The sequence below is a fragment of the Cetorhinus maximus genome, chromosome 2, assembly GCF_964194155.1.
Source record: "Cetorhinus maximus chromosome 2, sCetMax3.hap1.1, whole genome shotgun sequence".
Classification (NCBI taxonomy): Eukaryota; Metazoa; Chordata; class Chondrichthyes; order Lamniformes; family Cetorhinidae; genus Cetorhinus; species Cetorhinus maximus.
This window is the reverse complement of record NC_135880.1, coordinates 176,280,824-176,303,123: the sequence shown is the minus strand read 5'-3', so window position 1 is coordinate 176,303,123 and position 22,300 is coordinate 176,280,824. Positions and strand designations below refer to the sequence as shown.

Sequence of the window (22,300 nt, the reverse complement as noted above, 5' to 3'; positions counted from 1 at the left end):
CAGAGCTAAGGGAGTGATTGAGCAGACTGACAGGTACAGAAGCGTTTAGACAAATGGAAGGCCAAAGGCTAGACACTTGGACGTGGAGGGAAAGAGAGTTAACATGTCAGGTAGGAGGTGCATCAGAACTGGAAAACGCTAGGCATGTAACAGTTTTTGAGCAAGTACAAAAGCAAGAAAAGTCTTGCTTGGGCTGGAGGAGGGTGGGGGTGGTGTGGGGTAGTGATTAAATAATTAATAATTAAATAATTGATAATTATAATTAAATAATTAATAATTAAATAATTAATAATTGAATAACAAAGAGGGATGATGATGCAAGGGGGTGGTAATGGGACAGTGAAGATACAAAAGATAATCTGAGACAGCATTAGGTTCATCCATGGAAGATAAATGGTGGCCTTGGTGATAATAGTGCATACCAAAGGATCTGGTATACCGTCAGAGCGTTGAATAGAGTCAGCAACAATGGGAAAACAGGCAATAAGCAGTGCAGCAATGGTCACTGGACAGCAGTGGAGGAGAATGGGAACCAGCAGAAACAGACTGATGTCAGTAAAAGGTGGACTGAAAAATTTCCAGCAGAGAAAACAAAACCCAGTGACTCGGGAGCCAGCCTGATGGAATTAAGATAGCTTACTAAAGAATACATGAAAAATAGCAGTGGCACTGGAGCAAAGCAAGCAGTGATGCCCCACCCCTGCTCCCCAGTAGCTTATGGCTTCAAGACCAATTCAGCTTTTGTACAGAGCATTTAGGCTGACACCATATTGGATGAGATATCAAACTAAGTCTACCCATTTCAATGGTTCAGGTAGAGATTTAAAATCCTAGAAGAATAACAGGGAGCTCTTTCTCCCAGTTTCCTGTTCAACATTTTTTTCTCAACAAACACGAACAAAAATAGATAGCTAGTTACTCATCTCATTGCTGTTAATGAGGCTTGTAGGTTTTTTTAAACCAACAAAACAACAATGAACACACTTCAAAGCAGTTCATTACACATGAAGCATGCTGCAGTTTTCTGGGAGGCTCAACCAGGTGTTATACAAATGTAAATACTTTCCTTGCTTGGGGGTTAAAATAGAAACGGTCACAAAGTCAAATAATTGTAACTTGTTGAAAGATACGTTGCTGATTTATACTTCATAAGCATTCTAAATAATCATACAGGTAGAATAAAAAGTGTTTTAATAACTCAAGGAGCAGTCATACTTTTCCGCAATATTCTTGAGACTCCCCAGCTCCTTATCCACTTGTTGTAACTCAGTTTGTTTAGATTTGAGCTCATCCTGGATATCCTTCAGTTCCTGGAGTTTAACCAGCACAGAGGCAGACTGCATATGAGCACCTGGTTAACAGAATCAGTGCACAACAGGTCACAAATCTCTAACCTATCCAAACATCATTCATAGATTTTACATAAGGAACAAAAGAGCAACACATAAAAGGGTTGTCCACTGTAACCAACGAACTTCAATACAATGGAAATAGAGAGGTAGCCTCCATTTTTTAGTACCAAATAATGAAATACCTTGATAACATACATATTAACCTACATTTAACCAAACTATCAGATTTTTGCACAAAATAGCATTCCACTGCACTGACATTAGTTGTTGCAAAAAGAGTATTTTTATCTATCAGGTATTATTTTTGGTCTTTTTCTTTTGTCACTGTACATGAAGAGCTAAACGCCCAGGTATACTTAGCCCTGGCCTAATTGACACTCAGCAACTCAAGAAAGGGAGCTTGGCAAGCATCTGTAAATTATGACACTGTGGCTGATTGCTGGGCTGTGTGTTCGAAAATGCGGCTGTAGACGAGCACCAATTATTTACAGCAGAAACCCGGGGTGGCGGGGTCAGGGGGAAGGTTACAGCCATTCAGTTCAACAATAGGCTGGCTGCAAATCTTGATGTGATTTGTGGCTGGACAAGCATTTTGAATCTTTGTGAATGACAGATCATCTTTTTGTGCTTCAGATACATTTTTAAAAAATACTTTACTTCAATGCATCTGCAAAAGAGGATCTTGGACAATACATCAGAGGCCAGCTTATTCCAAGTCAGTCTAGCGGCAATCAGAAATTTCACACTAGCGAGCCACCAGGTAAAAGTACTCATTTAAGGTTCAGTTCTGTGCCTCTCAGGAAAAGCATTTTAGTTATTTTTATTATTCCAACAATGTTACAGTTACCATAAATCAATTTGCATTTGAGACTATTTATTTACTGGCTTACTGTTCAATAGTTCTGACTAGAAACATATAACCTAAGCTGACAGAATGGTTAATCAAACCACTGAAGAAAATTACACGAGGGTTAGTATAGAATATAGTGATGAGGGTTTGCTGTTAAATCTCTTGGCCAACATTTACCTGTAAGCTGAGTGGTTAACGGCACATTGACCTTCTGTTCCCTACAATCCGTGCTTAAGAGTGGTCTGCAAATGCTGAACCCAAAGCAAACATTTAACGCAAAAAAACTAACACTTAGATGTGAGTCTAAAGCTGAAAAAAGGAAGTAAAGCCATTTCTTGCATCTATTCAGATACAGTGCATTTTAGTGCAAAAATGGTTTGAGCTTTAAACAATAATTCCCTTGATTAAATGTGACTGAAGGAAGTTTTCAATCATTTAGTGCTGGTTTGAGCATTATTTTGCCCAACATAATGTTACGCTATTCTTATTTAAGTCAGTCAGTTTCTGACATCCATTACAATCGTGTTTATCACTTTATCATGAAACCAGAAAAGACAAGTTTTGTTTTTTATTCTTGCAGAATATAAATGTACCAAACTAAGGTACTTGCAGTATGGTTCCAGGATACTTTTTCTTGCCCACATCAAAAACGGTGAACGACATGAGTATAAAAGAGTATTCGAGCAATCTGTCCTAAATAGAAAAGCAAGCTAACCTCCACTTAACGTTCCCTGTGGGTCAAAAGTATCTCCACCAATAGTGACCGTCTTTGTCATTATGCGAGGGTCAAAGGTCACCTTCTTGGCATTATCCAAGCAGTCACACACTAACACAGACCCAAAAACATACTCCATTGCCTTCTTTAATTCATGCTCATATCCAACCAGGGACAAGGCCATGTGCACATTGTCTGCACCCACCTGAAATAAAAGAAACCAAAAAAATATAAATTACAAATCAGTTGTACAACGGCTAACACTTTAGAACATAAGATTTTTATATAGAGTTATGTAGTATACAGCACAGATGTGCTTATCTAGCTTTTCTTCGATGCATTTATGCTTTTCACCCTACTCCTTGTGATAGCATGGTCCACAACCTTGCTAATCTTTGGGCAAAGAAGCATTTCCTGAATTATTTATTGGCTATAATATTGATTATCTTATATATATGACTTCAAGTTTCAGACTCCCCCCATAAGTGGAACCATTTTCTCTGCATCTAATTTTTAAAAAATCATAATCAAAGATACATTTCTTGCTCATTTGCAGTGTCTTGGGCTGACTAGATTTTTCCCTTCAAAAAGCCTTTTTTTAAAATGTATATTGCAGTCAGTAAAAACAACCAGTGGATTTTTTTTGTAAATGTTGGTCCTATTCATCTACAAAAATATACCAGGGTGTAAGATACTGCAAGGTCAACACCAAGTTAGTTTCACCACTAGAATCACACAGCGCAAGAGATCATTCAGCCCACCATGCCTGTCCCAGCTCTTTGAAAGAGCGATCCATTTAGTCCCATTCCCTTACTCTTTCCCCTCAATCCTGCAACTTTTTCCCTTCCAAGTATATATATAATTTTCTTTTGAAAGTTACCATTGAATTGCTTCCACCGCTCTTTCATTCAGAACAATCGCAATCATAACAACTCACTGCGAATAAATACGTCTACTCCTTTCCCCTCTGATCTACCAGCAAATGAGCAAATAAGGTAAGAAAATTCATAAAACTACAATCATACACAAAGTGCACTGGTCACAACTGACAGACACTGGTTATTGCTAGTGCAAAAGGAAAACTTGCTGCTGCCTGGAAACCTTTAAACAATACTTACAATAATGGCATTAACTATTACAATCATTATTGCTTCCACTTATCAAAGTGCATCAAACAAACCCGATCAAGATGGTCACAGCCGTTACAATTTAACTGTCATACAGAGTAGTTTTTGACCCAAACAAGACCTAGAGATTATTTAAACTTGTACATGCACACTTTTTCATTATACAAAAGCACATAGAGACAAACAAGGGCAGAGAGTACGTGCAAGACCATCCTTAAGTTCACAGTCCAAACATCTCAATATCCTGAGCTTACCAGATTTTTGGCTGTCTGAACAGTATTTTCATTGATACATTTAGCAGAAATTTTGTTGAGTGGTATGATAGTGTATCTTCGTTTCAGCTCTCCTTTTTCTAAAAGTTTCTTACCAGTCACCTAAACAAAGAAACAGCACTGAGTAATTTCTCACACTGCTAATTTTTGGAGAAAAACTAGTCACTGGAGACTTACAAAAAATTTCTAGGTGTGGCGATATGACAGCAGTGTGTCTTACTTAAAATTGACTCCAGAAACAATGGCCTCTACTAAAATGTATTATCTGTGCTCATCACTTACCTCTGTGTCCACCACGACATTATACAGCCGACCTCCAGCAACCACTTCTAAAGCTGTCGCTGTGGAAATATCTTTCACAGAGAGAAGTGTGGCAACAAGACCTTTCACACGATTAGAGTCCCAATTTTTTTCAGGGTTCCTAAAAATAAGCATTGAACATTTTGCTTTCGATTGGATTTAAAATGTCTTCAACAATAGATATTAAAAAGGTAATTAAAATGCCTGCACACAAGAACAAGGAGCAGGAGTAGGCCATTTGTCTCACAGAGCTTGCTCAGACATTCAATAAGATCGTGGATCATCTGACTGTAGCCTCAACTCCACTTTCCTGTCTACCCCCCATAACCTCCCTTGTCGATCAAATACCTGTCTAACTTGGCCTTAAATATGTTCAATGAACCAGCCTCCACTGCTTTCTGGGGAAGGGAATTTCACAAACTCACGACCCTCAGCGGAAAGAAATTCTCCTTATCGCAGTCTAAAATAGGAGGCTCCAATTTTTAAACTGTCTCTCCTAGTTCTAAACTCCTCCCACAAAGGGAAACATCCTCCCAGCATCCACACTGTCAAGTACCCTCAGAATCTTATGTTTCAATAAAATCACTTCTCATTCTTCTAAACTGGTTTAAGTCCATCCTGTTCAACCTTTCCTCATAAGATAATCACTTCATTCCAGGAATCAGTCAAGTGAACTGCTTCTAATACAATTACATCCTTTAAGTAGGAGACCAAAACTGTACACACTATCCCAGATGCAGTTTAACTAAGTCTCTGTACAGCTGCAGCAACGCGTTGCTACTTTTATACCCAATTCCCCTTGCAATAAACCCAACATCCCAACTGCCTTCCTAATCATTTGCTGTAACCTACATACTAACTTTTTGTGATTCGTGTATGAGGACACCCAGATCCCTCTGTGCCGTAGAGTTCGACAGTCTCACTCCATTCAAATAAGTCACAGGTACAGTGTCTCAAATCCGGCTATCTGAAAACTGGCAACGCCTGAAAAGCTGACATTTTTCTAAGCTGACATGCATGAATTTCATCATTAGATGAGTAAAATAATTTACTGGCTTGCTCGGCTAGGTGCTGCATCGGCACGGTGGTGTGTCGACTAATTATCAGCTTCGTGCGCCTGTCTTTGCCCATGCTCCAAGTGGTCCAAGCGCCCCATGACCCAACCCTGCCCAAACAGAAAACCCGCAAGATCTGAAATCCAGCATGGACTTAGTCCTGAGGTTGCCAGTTTTGAGACACTGTACCTGCACTGCTTTTCTATTCTTCCTGTCAAAGTGGACAAGTTCACATTTTTCCCACATGATACTCCATCTGCCAAATTCTTGTCTACACACTTACCTATCTAAATACCTCTGTAGACACTATGTCCTCTTCACAACTCACTTTCCTACCTATCTTTGCGTCATCAGCAAATTTAGCTACCATAGAATCGATCCATTCAGCCACATTATCGCAAGTCAGAACATGAAACCCAATTCCCCACAAGTCTGATAAGACTCCTGCAAAGTACCATATGTAGCTTGGTTATCTGATAAAGTTGGATATTCTCACGATAAGTGTCCAGAATGCAGAAAAAGTATTCCATAATATAGTACAAGTGAAGAGGGCACTCAATAAGAATGCATGCTTCTACCATGCTGTGATAACTTAACAGTATTACAATTACGCAGCTCTTCCTGGAAGCTTTTCCCTGCCTGGCTGATGCTCTGTAACTACAAAGCTGAAAACAGATTTTTTTGTTAAGAGCTTCCATCTTGCCGAGGAGGCCTCAGGCCAATCCACATCCAACAACCTGCGCTGAAAACTCTGCTTACATTTTGACAGCTGTGACAAATTCCACCTCAGCAGCTGAGGCAATCCGCAACATTCTAAGCAAAAGTCAATTCACCCTATCTCCCAATGTTAATGGATCCTTTAAAGACATTTCAGGATCTGGATTTAGATCCACATCTTCACCAAAAACTAAGCAGTTCTTCCTTGGGCCAAGGTTCGTTGAAATTGATCTATTAGTTTTTGAGATATATTGCTTACAAACAAATAAACAGACTAACAAACAGGTGCAAAAACCTTACAAATGTCCACCTTCAGTGGCAGAAATAATAACATACAGTACATAATTTCTACTGTATTTTAAAAAGGTGTTAAACGAGCTATATAATCAAATCCTGATATGTGAAGCATGGAAAATCAAACAAACCCACCAAAAGATTTTAAAATGTTAAAATACATATTGTTGCAATGTTTTGACAAGCTATCACTATGCAATTAAAAAAATTCCAAAATTGGCAATGCACACCTTTTTTTCTACAGTTCACCAAAATATTTAAGGCTTTTTTAAAAAAAAAACAGTTGACACCAGCAGATGAGTGGCTTTGTTACATGCAATATCAAGTTGGGTAAGAGCACAAACTTACTTGTATTCAAAACTCAAACTAGGGAACTTGGCCAACAAAGCTTCATAAGACTCTCTCAGTTTGTTCACAGTTCGTGACAGTTCTCGACGCTGGTCCAAAAGTTTCTCTTCTTTCCCATCTTTAGGAAAAAAGTGTTCCCACATTATAGCACTGAATAATAAGATTCTAATTCTTCTTACACATTAATGATTGCGCAAACCATTTTCAGACTTATTAGAAATCACAAAACACAGCTAAAGGCTGAGTTGTCAACCAGAATTGACATAGATATATTTTAAAAACTGCTAACATGACCACTCATTAGCATATTACACTTAATAGAACAAGATTAAATTGAATTTCTAACCACAATTAGAAAAGTCATCACAAAACAAAAATGAGAGATTAGCAAAAGTAATATTTATCTGTAACATGATTACATTTTCAAAATTCATACAGTACTACTTTCAAAAACAATGCAAACCTTCATAATTCAGTTTCTGCATTTCTGCTTCTAACTTTTCTTTGTTCTTTTTAACCGCTTCAAAAGCATCCTGGTTTTTCTTGTAACCACTGTCCACCTTTTTCACTTCTGTCTGTTTGGTCTTCAACTCCTGCTGGGCATGTTTCAATTTCATCTGAGCCTAGGTCAGAACAGTAAAACATCTGAGAATGTGGTTTTATATAAGCTCATTTGAGAAAACAAATTGGTTATATTTGTAAATTTTACCCAAGGCAAAAGTCAACTTAGTTTGTCAATAACTATAAAGGTTACATGTATTGCTTATATGCATAGATTGACATTAGGAGGTTACATCCTTCTCTCTTGTACCTTCGTCAGGCTAAGTAATCCAAATGCCACTAAGGGAATTGCTCATTCTCCCTGTAGCCCGGCACATTCTTCCTTTTCAAATAACTATCCAACTCCCTTTTCAATGCTTTGATTAAACCTGCCTCCACCCCCCTCTCAGGCAGTACATTCCAGACCCCAACCACTCGCTACATGAAAAAGTTCTCTCATGTCCCTTTTCCTTCTATTATCAATTACTCTAAATCTGTACCCTCTCGTTCTTGATCCTTTCAAGAGTGAGAACAATTTCACCCTATAAACTCTGTCCAGACCCCTCATGATTTTGAATACCCATATCAAATCTCCTCTCAGCCTTCTTTTCTCCCAAGGGAAAAATCCTAACTTCTCCAATCTATCTTCATAACTGAAGTTCCTCATCCCTGGAACCACCCTCATGAATCTTTTCTGCACTCTCTCCAATGCCTTCACATCTTTCCTGAACAGCAGTGCCCAGAACTGGACGCAATACTGCAGCTGAGGCCAAACTAGTATCTGATTAAAGTTTAACATAGCCTCCATGCTCTTCTGCTCTATGCCCCTATTAATGAAGACTAGGGTACTGCATGCTTTATTAACTGTGTTCTCAACCAGTCCTTTATTTTGCATTATTTATTACAAGAATAAAATTTTGCATTTATATAGTGCCAATTAACATTTTAAAACATTCCATGGTGCTTTGATGGGAGCATTATCAAAGAAAACTTGATATCGAAACGCAAAGACATATTAAGGCAGGTGAAAGATGTAGGTTTTCAGGAGCATCTTAAAGGAAGAAAGGAAGGTATAAAGCCAAAGAATTGCAGAATTTTAGGGCCTTGGCTGCCAACAGTGCAGCAATTAAAATTGGAGATGCACAAGAGGCCAAAACTGGACAAGTATTGCTATCTCGGAAGGCTGTAGGACTGGAGATTACAGAGTTAGAGAGGCGCAAGCCAATGGAATGTTTGAAAACAAGAATGAGAATTTAAAAATCAAAATATACCTAAATATTCTATTTTAACCTGTATTTTAAATTTAAATACCATATCTGCCTCATATACATTGCCACCACATCCATTTTTAGCAAATGCCAGTTTTAGCAAATCAGGAGGCCGAACAGTTTTATCTGAGCAGAGCGATTGTAACACAATTTTCAGGGTGACATTCTGCAGTGTGTGGTCAACAGATGAAGAAACAAATCTCAATAATTGCATTTAAAGGATTAGCGTTATATGATCCACTAATCATTTATTATAGGACCAGTAACCTTCCTCTCTTCAAGCTAAAAGCAGTCTCAAAACACAGCGTGATTTACAAACCTGCTTGGCTTCTGTTTCAGCCTTGCTTATATCATTCTTGCAAGCCATCATCTGACCAGCAAGAGTCGCTGCTTCTCCATCCTCATTACTGGAGAGACCAGCAGAAACTGCATTGAAGTGCTGCTGAGCAGCTACCAAAGCCTTGTCATCTTTCTGACTAGTCTCTTGTAGAGAGTTCAGTTCATCAGAGGTCTTCTTCACTTCCTTTTCCTTGGCTGCAAGAGCATTACCATCCTGAAAAAACAGACAGCAGTTACTTGATCAAGGTGCAATTTTTGCTTAAGAGATGACACTATCTTTGTGTTCATGTAGCATTATGGATTAGAAGTTCATAACGTGTGGGCCACCAGACACACAATTAAAAACTTGGCTGCCACCTAGAGTTCAACAAATTACATCCAAATTTTAAAAATTTGATTCAAATATCAATCAAATGACTTAATCTAGTGACCTACAGAAAACCCAGTTTGCAAACTACCACACGTTCACCGATTTTGAAATATGCACTCAACTGGCATTCAAACTCTCATACACTCAATAGGCAATTTGAGTGACTTTGAACAAAGCAACTAAAATGGGAATGTGCACTGAAAGAAGAAATTTACCATTATATTTTAAGACAGTGGAAAAGTCTTGAGGAGGTGGCAGAGAGTGAGGTGGAGAAACACAGATATCTACATAAAATCAAGGGCAGTTTTAAAAGGTCTACGCCACTAACCACCAGGATTTATTTTAATTATTGCCTCACCTCCTCCATGCTTTTGACGAGCGTTTTCCTTTTTTTTTCTTCAGCTTTGAGATTGTCTTTTTTGGAATCATACGTACTTTGCACTTTGGCATCCATACGGTGAGCGTTAGCAACAGCCTGTTCCAGGGACTGAAGCACTCCACCAACTTGCTGCAAGACAACAAATCCTAATTTCAAGCTATCCAAATGAAACAGAGAAACAGTGCAAACTTCTTTATCTATTGCAAAAAAAGAGCAGGAGCAACATTCTATATGAGCTTGACCGGCCAACAAAAAAAAGCAAGGGAAATAATTGGAGAAAAGACTGTAATTTAGTTAAGATGGGGGGAGGGGTGCAAGTCAGTTCCTTGTAACTGGAGCATCCAAACCTGTCCATATTTGACGTTTCCTCCTTGAGTCAGTAATCCAGAAAAACAAATAAACACTGAGTTCTTACATCAGTTCAACATCACTTGGATCCTTTTATTAAGTGCAATTTTCAACAGGATCTGGCCAAGTATGCAAGAAAAATGTATGTATGTGATCACAATGGAAGTCCAACAGTGCTTTGCGACTAACATATACCTCATCTCGGGTTTTCTCCAGCTCAGCCATTTCTTTGCTGATTTCCTTCACTTTCTTTTCACAGTCTGCATTGGTTTCTTGAAGTTTGGTGATACTGTCTTGCATCGTCTTTAGATCTTCAGCAGAGCGCAACTTGGTCTCCTCTGCACAAACAAACTGATATGCAACGTACAGGCGGGTAAGATGCTCTATCTCGCGTGTTATTTTCTGGAATTCCAAGTATGAGGATCTTTCCTACCAGTAATAAAATATGAACAATCAGAATGGAGTATTTTAATCAGACAGTTAAGAATCAAACAACATACTAAGGATGGCAAATCCCTGAATTAAAATGACTTAATCAGTGACCTACAGAAAACCTAACTTGCAAACTTTACCACACATTCACAGATTTTGAAATGTGTTTATGGGAGGCGTAGAGGTTTCTTCACTTGACTAGGAGTCCAGACACCCAGAGTAATGCTCTGGGGACACGGGTTCGAATCCCACCATGGCAGATGGTGAAATTTGAATTCAATAAAAATCTGGAATTAAAAGCCTAATGATGGCCATGAAACTATTATCGATTGATGCTAAAACCCACCTGGTTCACTAATGTACCTTAGGGAAGGAAGTCTGCCGTCCTTACCTAGTCTGCCCTCCATGTGACTCCAGACCCACAGCAATGTGGTTGACTCTTAAATGCACTCTGAAATGGCTTAGCAAGCCACCCAGTTGTATCAAACCGCTAAAATGTCTACAAAAAGGAATGAAACCGGACAGGTCACCTGGCAACGACCTAGGTATCAGAAACAACAATGGCAAACCCAGCACCTGTTGACTCTGCAAAGTCCTCCTTACTAGCATCTGGGGGCTAGTGCCAAAATTGGGAGAGCTGTCCCACAGAGTCAAGCAACAGGCTGACAAAGTCATACTCACGGAAGTCCCATTTTTACATTGAGGATACCCTCCATCGTGTTGTGTGGCACTGCCACCGTGCTAAATGGGCTAGATTTCCAACAGATCTAGCAACTCAAGACTGGGCAACCACGAACAGATCTAGCAACTCGACTGGGCAACCATGAGGCACTATGGCAGAACTGTACTCAACCGCAATCTGTAACCTCATGGTCTGGCATATCCCCCACTCTATCATTACCATCAAGTTAGGAGCAGCACCAGGCATACCTAAAAATGAGGTGTCAACTTGGTGAAGCTACAACACAGGACCACTTGTGTGCCAAATTGCAGGGCTAAGTGATTCCACAACCAACAGATCAGATCTAAGCTCTGCAGTCCTGCCACATCTGGTTGTGAATGATGGACAATTGAACAACTCACTGGAGTCGTCGTCTCCACAAATATCCCCATCGTCAATGATGGGGGAGCCCAGCACATCTGTGCAGAAGATGAGGCTGGAGCATTTGCAACAATCTTCAGCCAGAAGTGCTGAGTGAATGATCCATCTCGGCCTCCTCTGGAGGTCCCCAGCATCACAGATGCCGGTCTTCAGCCAAATCGATTCACTCCACGTGATATCAAGAAACAGCTCAAGGCACTGAATACTGCAAAGGCTATAGGCTCTGACAATATCCTGGCAAGACTTGTGCTCCAGAACTTGCCGCACCCCTAGCCAAGCTGTTCCAGTACAGCTACAACACTGGCATCTACTCAGCAATGTGGAAAATTGGTATGTCCTGTACACAAAAAGCAGGACAAATCCAATCAGGCCAATTACTGCCCCATCAGTCCACTCTCAATCATCGGTGAAGTGACTGAAGGGGTCATCGACAGTGTTATCAAGCGGCACTTGCTTAGCAGTAACCTGCTCACTGACGCTCAATCTGGGTTCCGCCAAGGCCACTCAGCTCCTGACCTCATTACAGCCTTGGTTCAAACATGGACAAATGAGCTGAACTCCAGGGGAGGGGGTTCAGAGCGACTGTCCTTGACATCAATGCAGCATTTGACCGAGTGTGGCATCAAAGAGCCCTAGCAAAACTGGAGTCAATGGGGATCAGGGAGAAAACTATCCGCTTGTTGGAGTCATACCTAGCACAAAGGAAGATAGTTGTGGTTGTTGGAGGTCAATCATCTCAGGTCCAGGACATCACTGTAGGAGTTTCTCAGGGTAGTGTCCTAGACCCAACCATCTTCAGCTGTTTCATCAATGACCCTCTTCCATCATAAGGTCAGAAGCGGGGCTGTTCGCTGATGATTGCACAATATTCAGCACCATCCATAACTCCTCAGATACTGAAACAGTCCATGTCCAAATGCAGCAAGACCTGGACAATATCCAGGCTTGGGCTGACATGTGGCAAGTAACATTTGTGCCACACAAGCACCAGGCAATGACTATCTCCAACAAAAGAGAATCTAACCAAAACTCCATGATATTCAATGGCATTACCATCGCTGAATCACCCACTATCAGCATCCTGGGGGGTTACCATTTACCAGAAATCGAACTGGGCTAGCCATATGAATACTGTGGCTACCAGAACAGGTCAGAGGCTGGGAAACCCGTGGCAATTACCTCCCTCCTGACTCCTCAAAGCTTGTCCACCATCTAAAAGGCACAAGTCAGGAGTGTGATGGAATACTCTCCACTTGTTTGGCTGAGTGCAGCTCCAACATCACTCAAGAAGCTTGACACCATCTAGGACAAAGCAGCCCGTTTGATTGATACCCCAGCAACAAACATTCACTCCCTCCACCATCGATGCACAGCGGAAGCAGTGTGTACCATCTACACGATGCATTGCAGGAATTCACCAAGGCTCCTTAGACCAGCGCCTTCCAAACTCACAACCACTACCATCTAGAAGGACAAGGGCAGCTGACGCATGGGAACAACACCACCTGGAAGTTCCCTCCAAGCCACTCACCATCCTGACTTGGAACTATATTGCTGTTCACTCACTGTCGCTGGGTCAAAATGCAGGAATTCCCTCCCTAACAGCACTGTGGATGTACCTAGACCACATGGACTGCAGCGGTTCAAGAAGGTAGCTCACCACCACCTTCCCAATTAGGGGGTGGGTAATAAATGGCACATCCCATGAACGAATAATTTTTAAAAAAATTACATTTAATCCAAGACTCCCATGCCCGTATCCTATTTTGCACCAAGTCTCATTCACCTGTGCTTGCTGCCCCACACTGACTCCCCCAATTTTAAAATTCTCACCCCATTTTCAAAACATTCCATAGCCTCACCCATCCCCCATGTTTGTAACCTCGTCAAGCCCTACAACCTTCAAGAGATTGCTGTGCTCCTCCAATTCTGGCAATTTGAGCATCAATATTTTCATTACTCCACCAGTGGCAACTATGCCTTTGGCTGTGCAGAGTTTACACTCTAGAATTCACTTTCTAAACCTCTCTTCCTCTCTGCTCCTTCAAGCCTATCTCTTCAATGAAACTTTTGGCCACTAGTCCTTATATCTTGTTCTGTGGCTCGGTGTCAAATATAATTTGATAATCATTTCTTTTAAAAGCCTTGGGACATTTCACTACATTAACAACATTATATTAATGCAAGATATTGTTTGAGAATGAAGATTAATTCTCAGGACTTTTACAATGATTTTTCTTTTTAAAATCGAGAATCCAAAGTCCAGCATTTCAATCCAATCAGGCACGAGTAAATGTTTACAGAAGCTTCACTAAATTAGACAATCTCAATAGGACTTCCTCCCTGCCCCATCAATCTTCTTTCCTCTTTGCAGTGCAGTTGCAGAGACTCTGGTTGTCTTCTAGTATCTTCCTCAAGTGGTAAACATTCACAAGAAATCCTTAAGAAAGCATGCAAATCAACACAGATCATTACAGCAGTGCCCAGCCAAGTCCTCGTTTGGCTTTCACAGACACACACTTCCAGAAGAGGAGTTAGATAATAATCAATAGCAACAGCCTTGACCAAATTTTCTCTCCTTAACCCAAGAGTGTATTAACTCAATTGTAGTATCTGTATCCATATCACAGTCAAATTTGGGTACATCAACATAAACCTGGATTCATGTCAGGGATCTTTCTTCCTTGTACTGCTCAACTACATACTGGGTAAATTAATTAAGGTTATAACACAGAGAAAAGCATGAACAATTATAAAAAATATGATTAAAATTTTAAGTCTTAAGAAGATAAACTAGACATGGGGCAGGAAAGCAGTATCTCAGTACTGAGGATAATATCTTAAGTTTCCAACTCAATTGTGATCTGCTCAGCTGTAGTCAACTACAGGTTCCCTCAGTGAGCAGTTCTAGAGGAAACAAAGCAGAACAACATCCTAAAGGGAAAAATAACATTAAAAATAGATCTTCCAATCCTGATTATTGAAGGAAATGGAAAGTAAATGTAGGAATTGAGGGTGAGGTACATCAGGCACTTTTCTGAAATGCTACTTATGATTTTCAAATCAGAGGTCATATAACAACTGTTAAAAAGACAGGTTATTACCTTCTTTCCCTTTAGAGAGGCCATTAAATACATACCTCCTTCAGTTTCTGAAGCGTTGGAGTAATTTCCTCTTCAAGAATCTAAAACATAAAAAGCCCAGTAAAAACAAAGTTAGAAGATTAGGCAGAAGTGCTTTTACCTTGTTTTGTGAATTAAAATGCATAAAATTGATTTGCTGCAACATAGTTTAAAAAAATTAATGCTTAAAATATTTAATTTGAACATGGCACTTCAAAGCCAATACAGAAATAATTTTTATATTCTCTAATACTCCATACAATATATAACACCATACAATATATATCATAAGCAACATGCACAAAATTCCAGAGTTAACATTTGCATTAGTCACCTACTACTCAACAACAGTTCATCAAAAGTCTCAGAGCATCATACTGACTCTTGTGTTAAATCCACTCACGTTTACAGCTTCCTCTGAGTATTCTAGAGTGAGGTTATTTTTAGATTCACTGGTACTATTCAAACGACCTACAAACCTCATATTGTGTACACATCCAAAGATAATGCACCAACACTTTATGCATATTTGGTAACAGGGAACACATGATAAGAAAAACATTTATTCTGTGTGTGCATTTTGTTAAAACTTCACGGGTTAATGAACTGCAATGAAAGATATGTTGTTGTGGATCTTGCAGTTTTCTTTTCAAAAAGAAAAATCAAGTGAAACGTACAATGTTTATTGTGAGTGCCAAAAATGTGTTTATTTGAGAAAATCTCATTGCACTGTGTGGTTTGGGGCACTCTTGGAACTGAAGCAGGCTGATTATATGGGTAATTGTGTGGGCACAGGGAATTGAGGGAGAAAGCTCAGCCAGGGAAGAATTCTGAGTACGCGTACGCGTGTGTGCATATGCAGCAACTCCAAAAGGGAGACAGGGTAGCTGCTAGTAGCACTTCTACTGACCGTAGCCAAATTAAAGTTATACATTGAGGAAAAACCATAGCTTCATTTTAAAAAGTAATCAATGCTAACAAACATTACAATGACATGCTACCTAACCATAAAGGCCTCTAAACAGAGGGAGCAGGACAATTCTAAAAATCTCGAAATTGTGCAACATTAACGACGAGTACCAAATGAGCACATGCAAGAAATGCAACCTGGATCAGGGGTATGGAAAACATGCAGCTACTTATCACGTGCTCCTTGGTATAAGACTTCCATGTAAGAAAACAACCATAAATTCTTCTGGAGTCAAAGATGTCACCGAAGAACACAAAAAAAATGCTCTGTGCCCTTTTTCTAATTTTGCTGGTAAAAGACAGGTTGGGAATCACAGGCTTCCACGTGCACCCAAACCAGAGAATATCAAAACAGCTTCAGATGGATTTGAAGTTCCAGAATTCGTATAACCGACTGATTCCAAAATTCCAGCATGCCAGAAATCACTGTAGAAATCAAAATTTATTCAGTAGCACAAATCACTGAACATAATGAAAACAGTGCTACTGAAAAAGCAACAACTTCAGATATGATATTGACATCCACAGTCCCTTCTCCTAGACCTGAATGGAATTGCATTTAAATCTCAAGTCATGCACAGGAGTGCTGTGTTGGGCTGCAGTAGAGAGCTTCAGTTGGAGATTGGCGATGGAGGGAGTTTAAGAATCAAATTATATCTAAAGTTCTAGTTTTTTTTTAAATTTAGCAATTAACCAAAAGTTGCTATTAGGCTTGGAAGAAGGTGAATTTTTAGACTGGAGAGGAGAGACCAGCGAGAGCAGTGTAAAAGGGCACGAAAAGCAGAGGCCGAGACCAGTGGGGAGAGACATACCCTCAAGACCTTTAGGTGGTGGAGTTTGAAGTGACGTCACGATTCAAAAAGTGATGTGACGCGGGGAAGCAGCTGATTGGTAAGTAGGGTCAGGTGAGTACTTCTACTTTTTCTACTAATTAAACTGCTGCAGTCCATTATCTTAAACAAAATAAGGAGGACTTTGGATTGTAGTGGGAGTGTTTGGAGTGAAATAAGACCCCTAGCGTAGTTAGTATTCTTTAAAGGGAGTAGCTAATGAGTTTAATCTAAAAGGGAAGTCATGGCAGCAGAGCTCACACCCGTGATATGGTCCTACTGCGCTATGTGGGAAGTCATGGACATTCATGCCCCTGGCAACCATGTGTGCAGGAAGTGTATCCAGCTGCAGCTACTGGCTAACTGCATTTCGGAGCTGCGGGTGGATTCACTGTGCAGCATCCACGATGCTGAGGTTGTCGTAGACAGCACGTTCAGTGAGGTGCTCACACTGCAGGTAAAGACTGAACAGGCAGAAAGGGGATGGGAGGCCACCAGGCAGAGTAGAGGAAGGCAGGTAGTGCAGGAGATCCCTGTGGCTGTCCCCCTCTCTAACAGATAAACCATTTTGGAGACTGTTGGGAGAGAAGACTTCTCAGGGGAAAGCAGCAGGACCCAAGTCCATGGCACCACGGGTGGCTCTGCTGCACAAGAGGGGAGGAAGAAGAGTGGCAGAGTTATAGTGATAGGGGATTCAATAGTAAGGGGAACAGACAGGCGTTTCTGCAGCTGCAAAAGAGACTCCAAGATGGTATGTTGCCTCCCTGGTGCCAGGGTCAAGGATGTCTCGGAAAGGCTGCAGGGCATTCTGAGGGGGGGAGGGCGAACAGCCAGTAGTCATGGCACATACTGGTACCAACGACACAGGCAGAAAAAAAGGTACGAAGTCCTACAAGCTGAATATAGGGAGTTAGGACATAAATTAAAAAGTAGGACCTCAAAGGTAGTAATCTCAGGATTACTCAGTGCCACGTGCTAGTTAGAGTAGAAATAACAGGATATATCGGATGAATACGTGGCTGAAGAAATGGTGTAGCAGGGAGAGATTCAGATTCCTGGGACATTGGGACCGATTCTGGGGAAGGTGGGACCGGCACATCTGGGCAGGACCAGGACCAATGTCCTTCTGGTGGGGGGGGCGGTGTTTGCTAGTGCTGTCAGGGAGGGTTTAAACTAGAATGGCAGGGGGTTGGGAACCTGACCAGAGAGACAGAGGAGGTGGTAAACAAGGATAGACATGAAAGACAGAAAGGTAAGAAGCAAAAGTGGAAGGCAGAAAAAACAAGGGCGATAAACAAATGGGGTAGTACAGCAAAATAAAGCTAAGATGACTAACAAGGTTATAAAGACAAGTCTAAAGGCATTGTATCTTAATCTTGCAATAGTGTTTACAAATAACAGCGCAAATAGATATAAACAGTTATGATATGGTTGCAATTATGGAGACATGGCTGCAGAGTGACCAGGGATGGGAACTGAACATCCAGGGGTATTCAATATTTAGGAAGGGCAGACAAATAGGGAAAGGAGGTGGGGTAGCACTGTTAGTAAAGGAGGAAATCAATGCAATAGTGAGGAAGGATACTGGTTCAGAAAATCATGATGTGGAATGTTTGGGTGGAGATAAAAAAACACCAAGGGGCAGAAAACGTTGGTGGGGGTTGTCTATAGGCCCCCTAAACAGTAACGGAGATATAAGGGAAGGCATTAAATAGGAAATTAGGGATGCATGCAATAAAGGTACAACTGTAATCATGGGTGACTTTAATCTATATATAGATTGGACAAACCAAACTAGCAATAATACTGTGGAGGAGGATTTCCTGGAGTGTGTACGTGATGGTTTTTTAGACCAATACGTTGAGGAACCAACTAGAGAGCAGGCTATCCTAGACTGGGTACTGTGTAATGAGAAAGGATTAATTAACAATCTTTTGTGCGGGGGAAGAGCGACCACAAAATTATAGAACTGTTCATTAAGATGGAGAGTGAAGCAGTTGAATCCAAAAATAGGGTCCTGAATCTAAAGATAGGGAACTACAAGGATATGAGGCGCGAGTTGGCAATGATGGATTGGGAAACTTTACTAAAAGGGTTGACGGTGGATAGGAAATGTCTAATATTTAAGAAACATATGCATGAATTACAACAATTATTTGTTCCTGTCTGGCACAAAAATAAAACAGGAAAGGTGGCTCAACCATGGATTACAAAAGAAATTAGGGATAGTATTAGATCCAAAGAGGAGACATATAAAATTGCCAAAAAAGCAGCAAGCCTGAGGATCGGGAGCAGTTTAGAATTCAGCAAAAGTAGACAAAAAGATTGATCAAGAAGGGGAAAATGGAGTATGAAAGTAAACTTACAAGGAACATAAAAACTGACTGTAAAAGCTTCTATAAATATGTAAAGAGAAAAAGCTCAGCAAAGATAAATGTAGGTCCCTTATAGTCAGAAACGGGGGGCATTATAATGGGGAACAAAGAAATGGCAGAAGAATTGAATACATATTTTGGTTCTGTCTTCACAAGAGGGCACAAATAATTTCCCAGAAATGTTAGGGAACCAAGGGTCTAATGAGAGGGAGGAATTGAAGAAAATCAGTATTAGTAAAAAAAAAATGGTGCTAGAGAAATTAATGTGGTTAAAGGCTGAAAAATCTCCCACGGCCTGATAGTCTACATCCCAGAGTACTAAAGGAAGCGGCCCTGGAAATATTGGATGCATTGGTAGTCATCTTCCAAAATTCTATAGACTCTGGAGCAGTTCCTACAGATTGGAGGGTGACAAATGTAACCCTATTATTTAAAAAAAGGGAGGGAAAAAACAGAGAATTACAGACCAGTCCGCCTAACATCAGTAGTGGGGAAAATGCTAGAGTCCGTTACAAAAGACGTGGTAATAGAACACTTGGAAAGCATTAACAGGATTAGACAAAGTCAGCATGGGAAATCATGCTTAGCTAATCTACTGGAGTTTTTGGGGATGTAAATAGTAGAATAGATAAGGGAGAACCAATGGACGTGGTGTATTTGGATTTCAAGAAGGCTTTTGATAAGGTCCCACATAAGAGGCTAGTGGGCAAAATTAAAGTACATGGGATCGGGGGTAATATATTGGCATGGATTGAGAACTGGTTGACAGACCAGAAACAGAGAGTGGGAATAAATGGGTGTTTTTCCAGATAGCAGGTAGTGACTAGTGGTGTACCGCAGGGATCAGTGCTTGGGCCCCAGCTATTCACGGTATATATAAATGACTTAGATGAGGAAACCAAATGCAATATTTCCAAGTTTGCTGATGACACAAAACTGGGCGGGGTTGTGAGGATACAGCAAGAAGGATTCAGGGTGATTTAGACAATTTGTGTGTGTGGGCAAACACATGCCAGATGCAGTATAACATGGATAAATGTGAAGTTATATGCTTCAGTGTGAAAAACAGAAAGGCAGAGTATTATTTAAATGGTGATATATTGGGAAATGTGGATGTACAAAGGGATCTGGGTGTCCTTGTACACCAGTCAAAGAAAGTAAACAGGCAGGTGCAGCAAGTAATTAGGAAGGCAAATGGTATGTTGGCCTTTATTGCAAGAGGATTTGAGTTCAGAAGTAGGCATATCTTACTGCAGTTATACAAGGCCTTGGTGAAATCACACCTGGAGTATTAAATGCAGTTTTGGTCTCCCAACCTAAGAAAGGATATACTTGCCATAGAGGAAATGGAGCAAAGGTTCACTAGGCTGATACCAGAGATGGCAGGACTGTTGTATGAGGAGAAATTGGTTCGACTGGGCCTGCATTCAGTAGAGTTTAGAAGAATGAGAGGGGGACTGATTGAATTAGAATTCTAACAGGGCTAGATAGACTAGATACAGGGAGGATGTTTCCCCTGGCTGGGGAGTCTAGAACCAGGGGATCACAGTCTCAGGATACGGGGCAGGCCATTTTAGGACTGAGATGAGAAAAAATGTCTTCACTCAGAGGGTCGTCAACCTGTGGCATTCTCTACCACAGAAGGCTGTGGAGGCTGGGTTACTGAGAATATTCAAGAAAGAAATTGATAATTTTTTTGATATTAAGGGCATCAAGGGGTATGGAGAGAAAGCGAGAATATGGTGTTGAAATAGAGGATCAGCCATGATCATACTGAACGGTGGAGCAGGCTCAAAGGGCCAAATCGCCTACTCCTGCTCCTAGTTTCTATGTTTCAATATTCTCCCACCCTTCTTATGAAGGCATCGATTCATGGTGAGCATCAGTAAACTGCCAGCACCTCAACCAATGTGGGGCCCCAGACAATAAGAAGTCAGCTATTTAACTGCAGGAGCACAGACAAGCTTGATCTTCATCACACACGTACACTCCCTTATAGATGGCAAAGCCCCAACTAATATTTTTCTCATTAGTTCAGGGATGTACTGATGTCAATTGTAGTGCCCCACTGTTACTCACCTGGGCTGAGCTGAAGAGACTGACTGGGATTCAAAGCAACAGCCTTTCTAATAAGAATGGCGTAGTAATAGATCAGGATTTACGCATTAGACTCTCGTGGAGCCTTTCATCAGCAGAGTACATTTCTACATCCATCTCAGATTTTCATAATTTTTAAAATTTGAGTAATATCTTTCTTGTGTTTTTCTAATGGAAATTGGATAGATTAGGTCTTGTCGTTTCTCATATTTGAAACATACTGTTCTAAAAATTAATTTAAAATCAAATGAACTGAATAACGCAGTGGCTTCAGTGTATTATTAGTTTTATTTTACAAGTTAAAAAAGCCTTGTATTCACTCTTGTGCTCATCATGATTTTAAGACACAAGTTAAGCTTACTATTGCCCTTCTATAATACTCCGTGAACCAAAACCATTTACGATCAATGCTAATACAAAAGAAAAATACTGTGGGTGCTGGAAATTTGAAGTAAAACAGGAAATGCTGGAAACACTGTACCAGTGACACTATCATTACTTGCAATGGGAACAGCAAACCAATTTACCGTGTGAATTTCTTTCAGCTTAGCCTCCTTTTTCTCAATTGTTTTCTGAGCCGCTAACTTCTTACATTCGTACATTCTGGTCCCTGCAGCTTCTTCAATCAAGGATAGGATCTAAGGAAAAAGAATCAAGTATTAAACTCTGAGTTGTCCTTTAAACAGACTACTTCAAATTTATTTTATAACAGAATACTCCAAGCTGCACACTACAAGATTAAAAAAATTATTCTAAAACCAGCGCACAAGGCACATCTTTAACAGCCTGCAGATCTGGGGTTATGAACTTTATGCTAGGCACTTGATAATGTATCCAGCGTCTAACTGATTTCTGTGAAAGCTTCTTTCTGCAAAACTCTGATTGGTGTGTGCGTAAAGGCAACCATCTCAGCTGAACTTAAGACGATTTAAAAATGGAACGCATTTAAGTTTTATAACATGCAGCTTTGAATAAACTCTGCACAGAAATAGAATATTACACATATAGAAAGCAAGAGCAGCCACAAAAACAATGCAAGGTTGATTCTTAGGAACAGGGACATGGAACATATCTGAATACTCAGTGTTCTGTGCCAAAT

General features: G+C 40.4%; 1 protein-coding gene across 1 annotated transcript in view; it reads right to left on the bottom strand.

Annotated features, from left to right (window-relative positions):
* The window catches only part of smc2 (structural maintenance of chromosomes 2), a 53,510-nt gene that overhangs the window by 22,697 nt on the left and 8,513 nt on the right, over positions 1 to 22,300 (bottom strand). The window contains exons 5-15 of the mRNA XM_078571188.1: positions 21,729 to 21,839; positions 14,948 to 14,992; positions 10,470 to 10,703; positions 9,906 to 10,055; positions 9,158 to 9,391; positions 7,494 to 7,653; positions 7,031 to 7,148; positions 4,599 to 4,737; positions 4,299 to 4,418; positions 2,918 to 3,122; positions 1,216 to 1,351 (exon numbers count right to left, since the gene is read on the bottom strand). Of these exons, the coding sequence (XP_078427314.1) occupies positions 1,216 to 1,351; positions 2,918 to 3,122; positions 4,299 to 4,418; positions 4,599 to 4,737; positions 7,031 to 7,148; positions 7,494 to 7,653; positions 9,158 to 9,391; positions 9,906 to 10,055; positions 10,470 to 10,703; positions 14,948 to 14,992; positions 21,729 to 21,839 (1,652 nt within the window). The remainder of the gene's footprint in view (positions 1 to 1,215; positions 1,352 to 2,917; positions 3,123 to 4,298; positions 4,419 to 4,598; positions 4,738 to 7,030; positions 7,149 to 7,493; positions 7,654 to 9,157; positions 9,392 to 9,905; positions 10,056 to 10,469; positions 10,704 to 14,947; positions 14,993 to 21,728; positions 21,840 to 22,300) is intronic.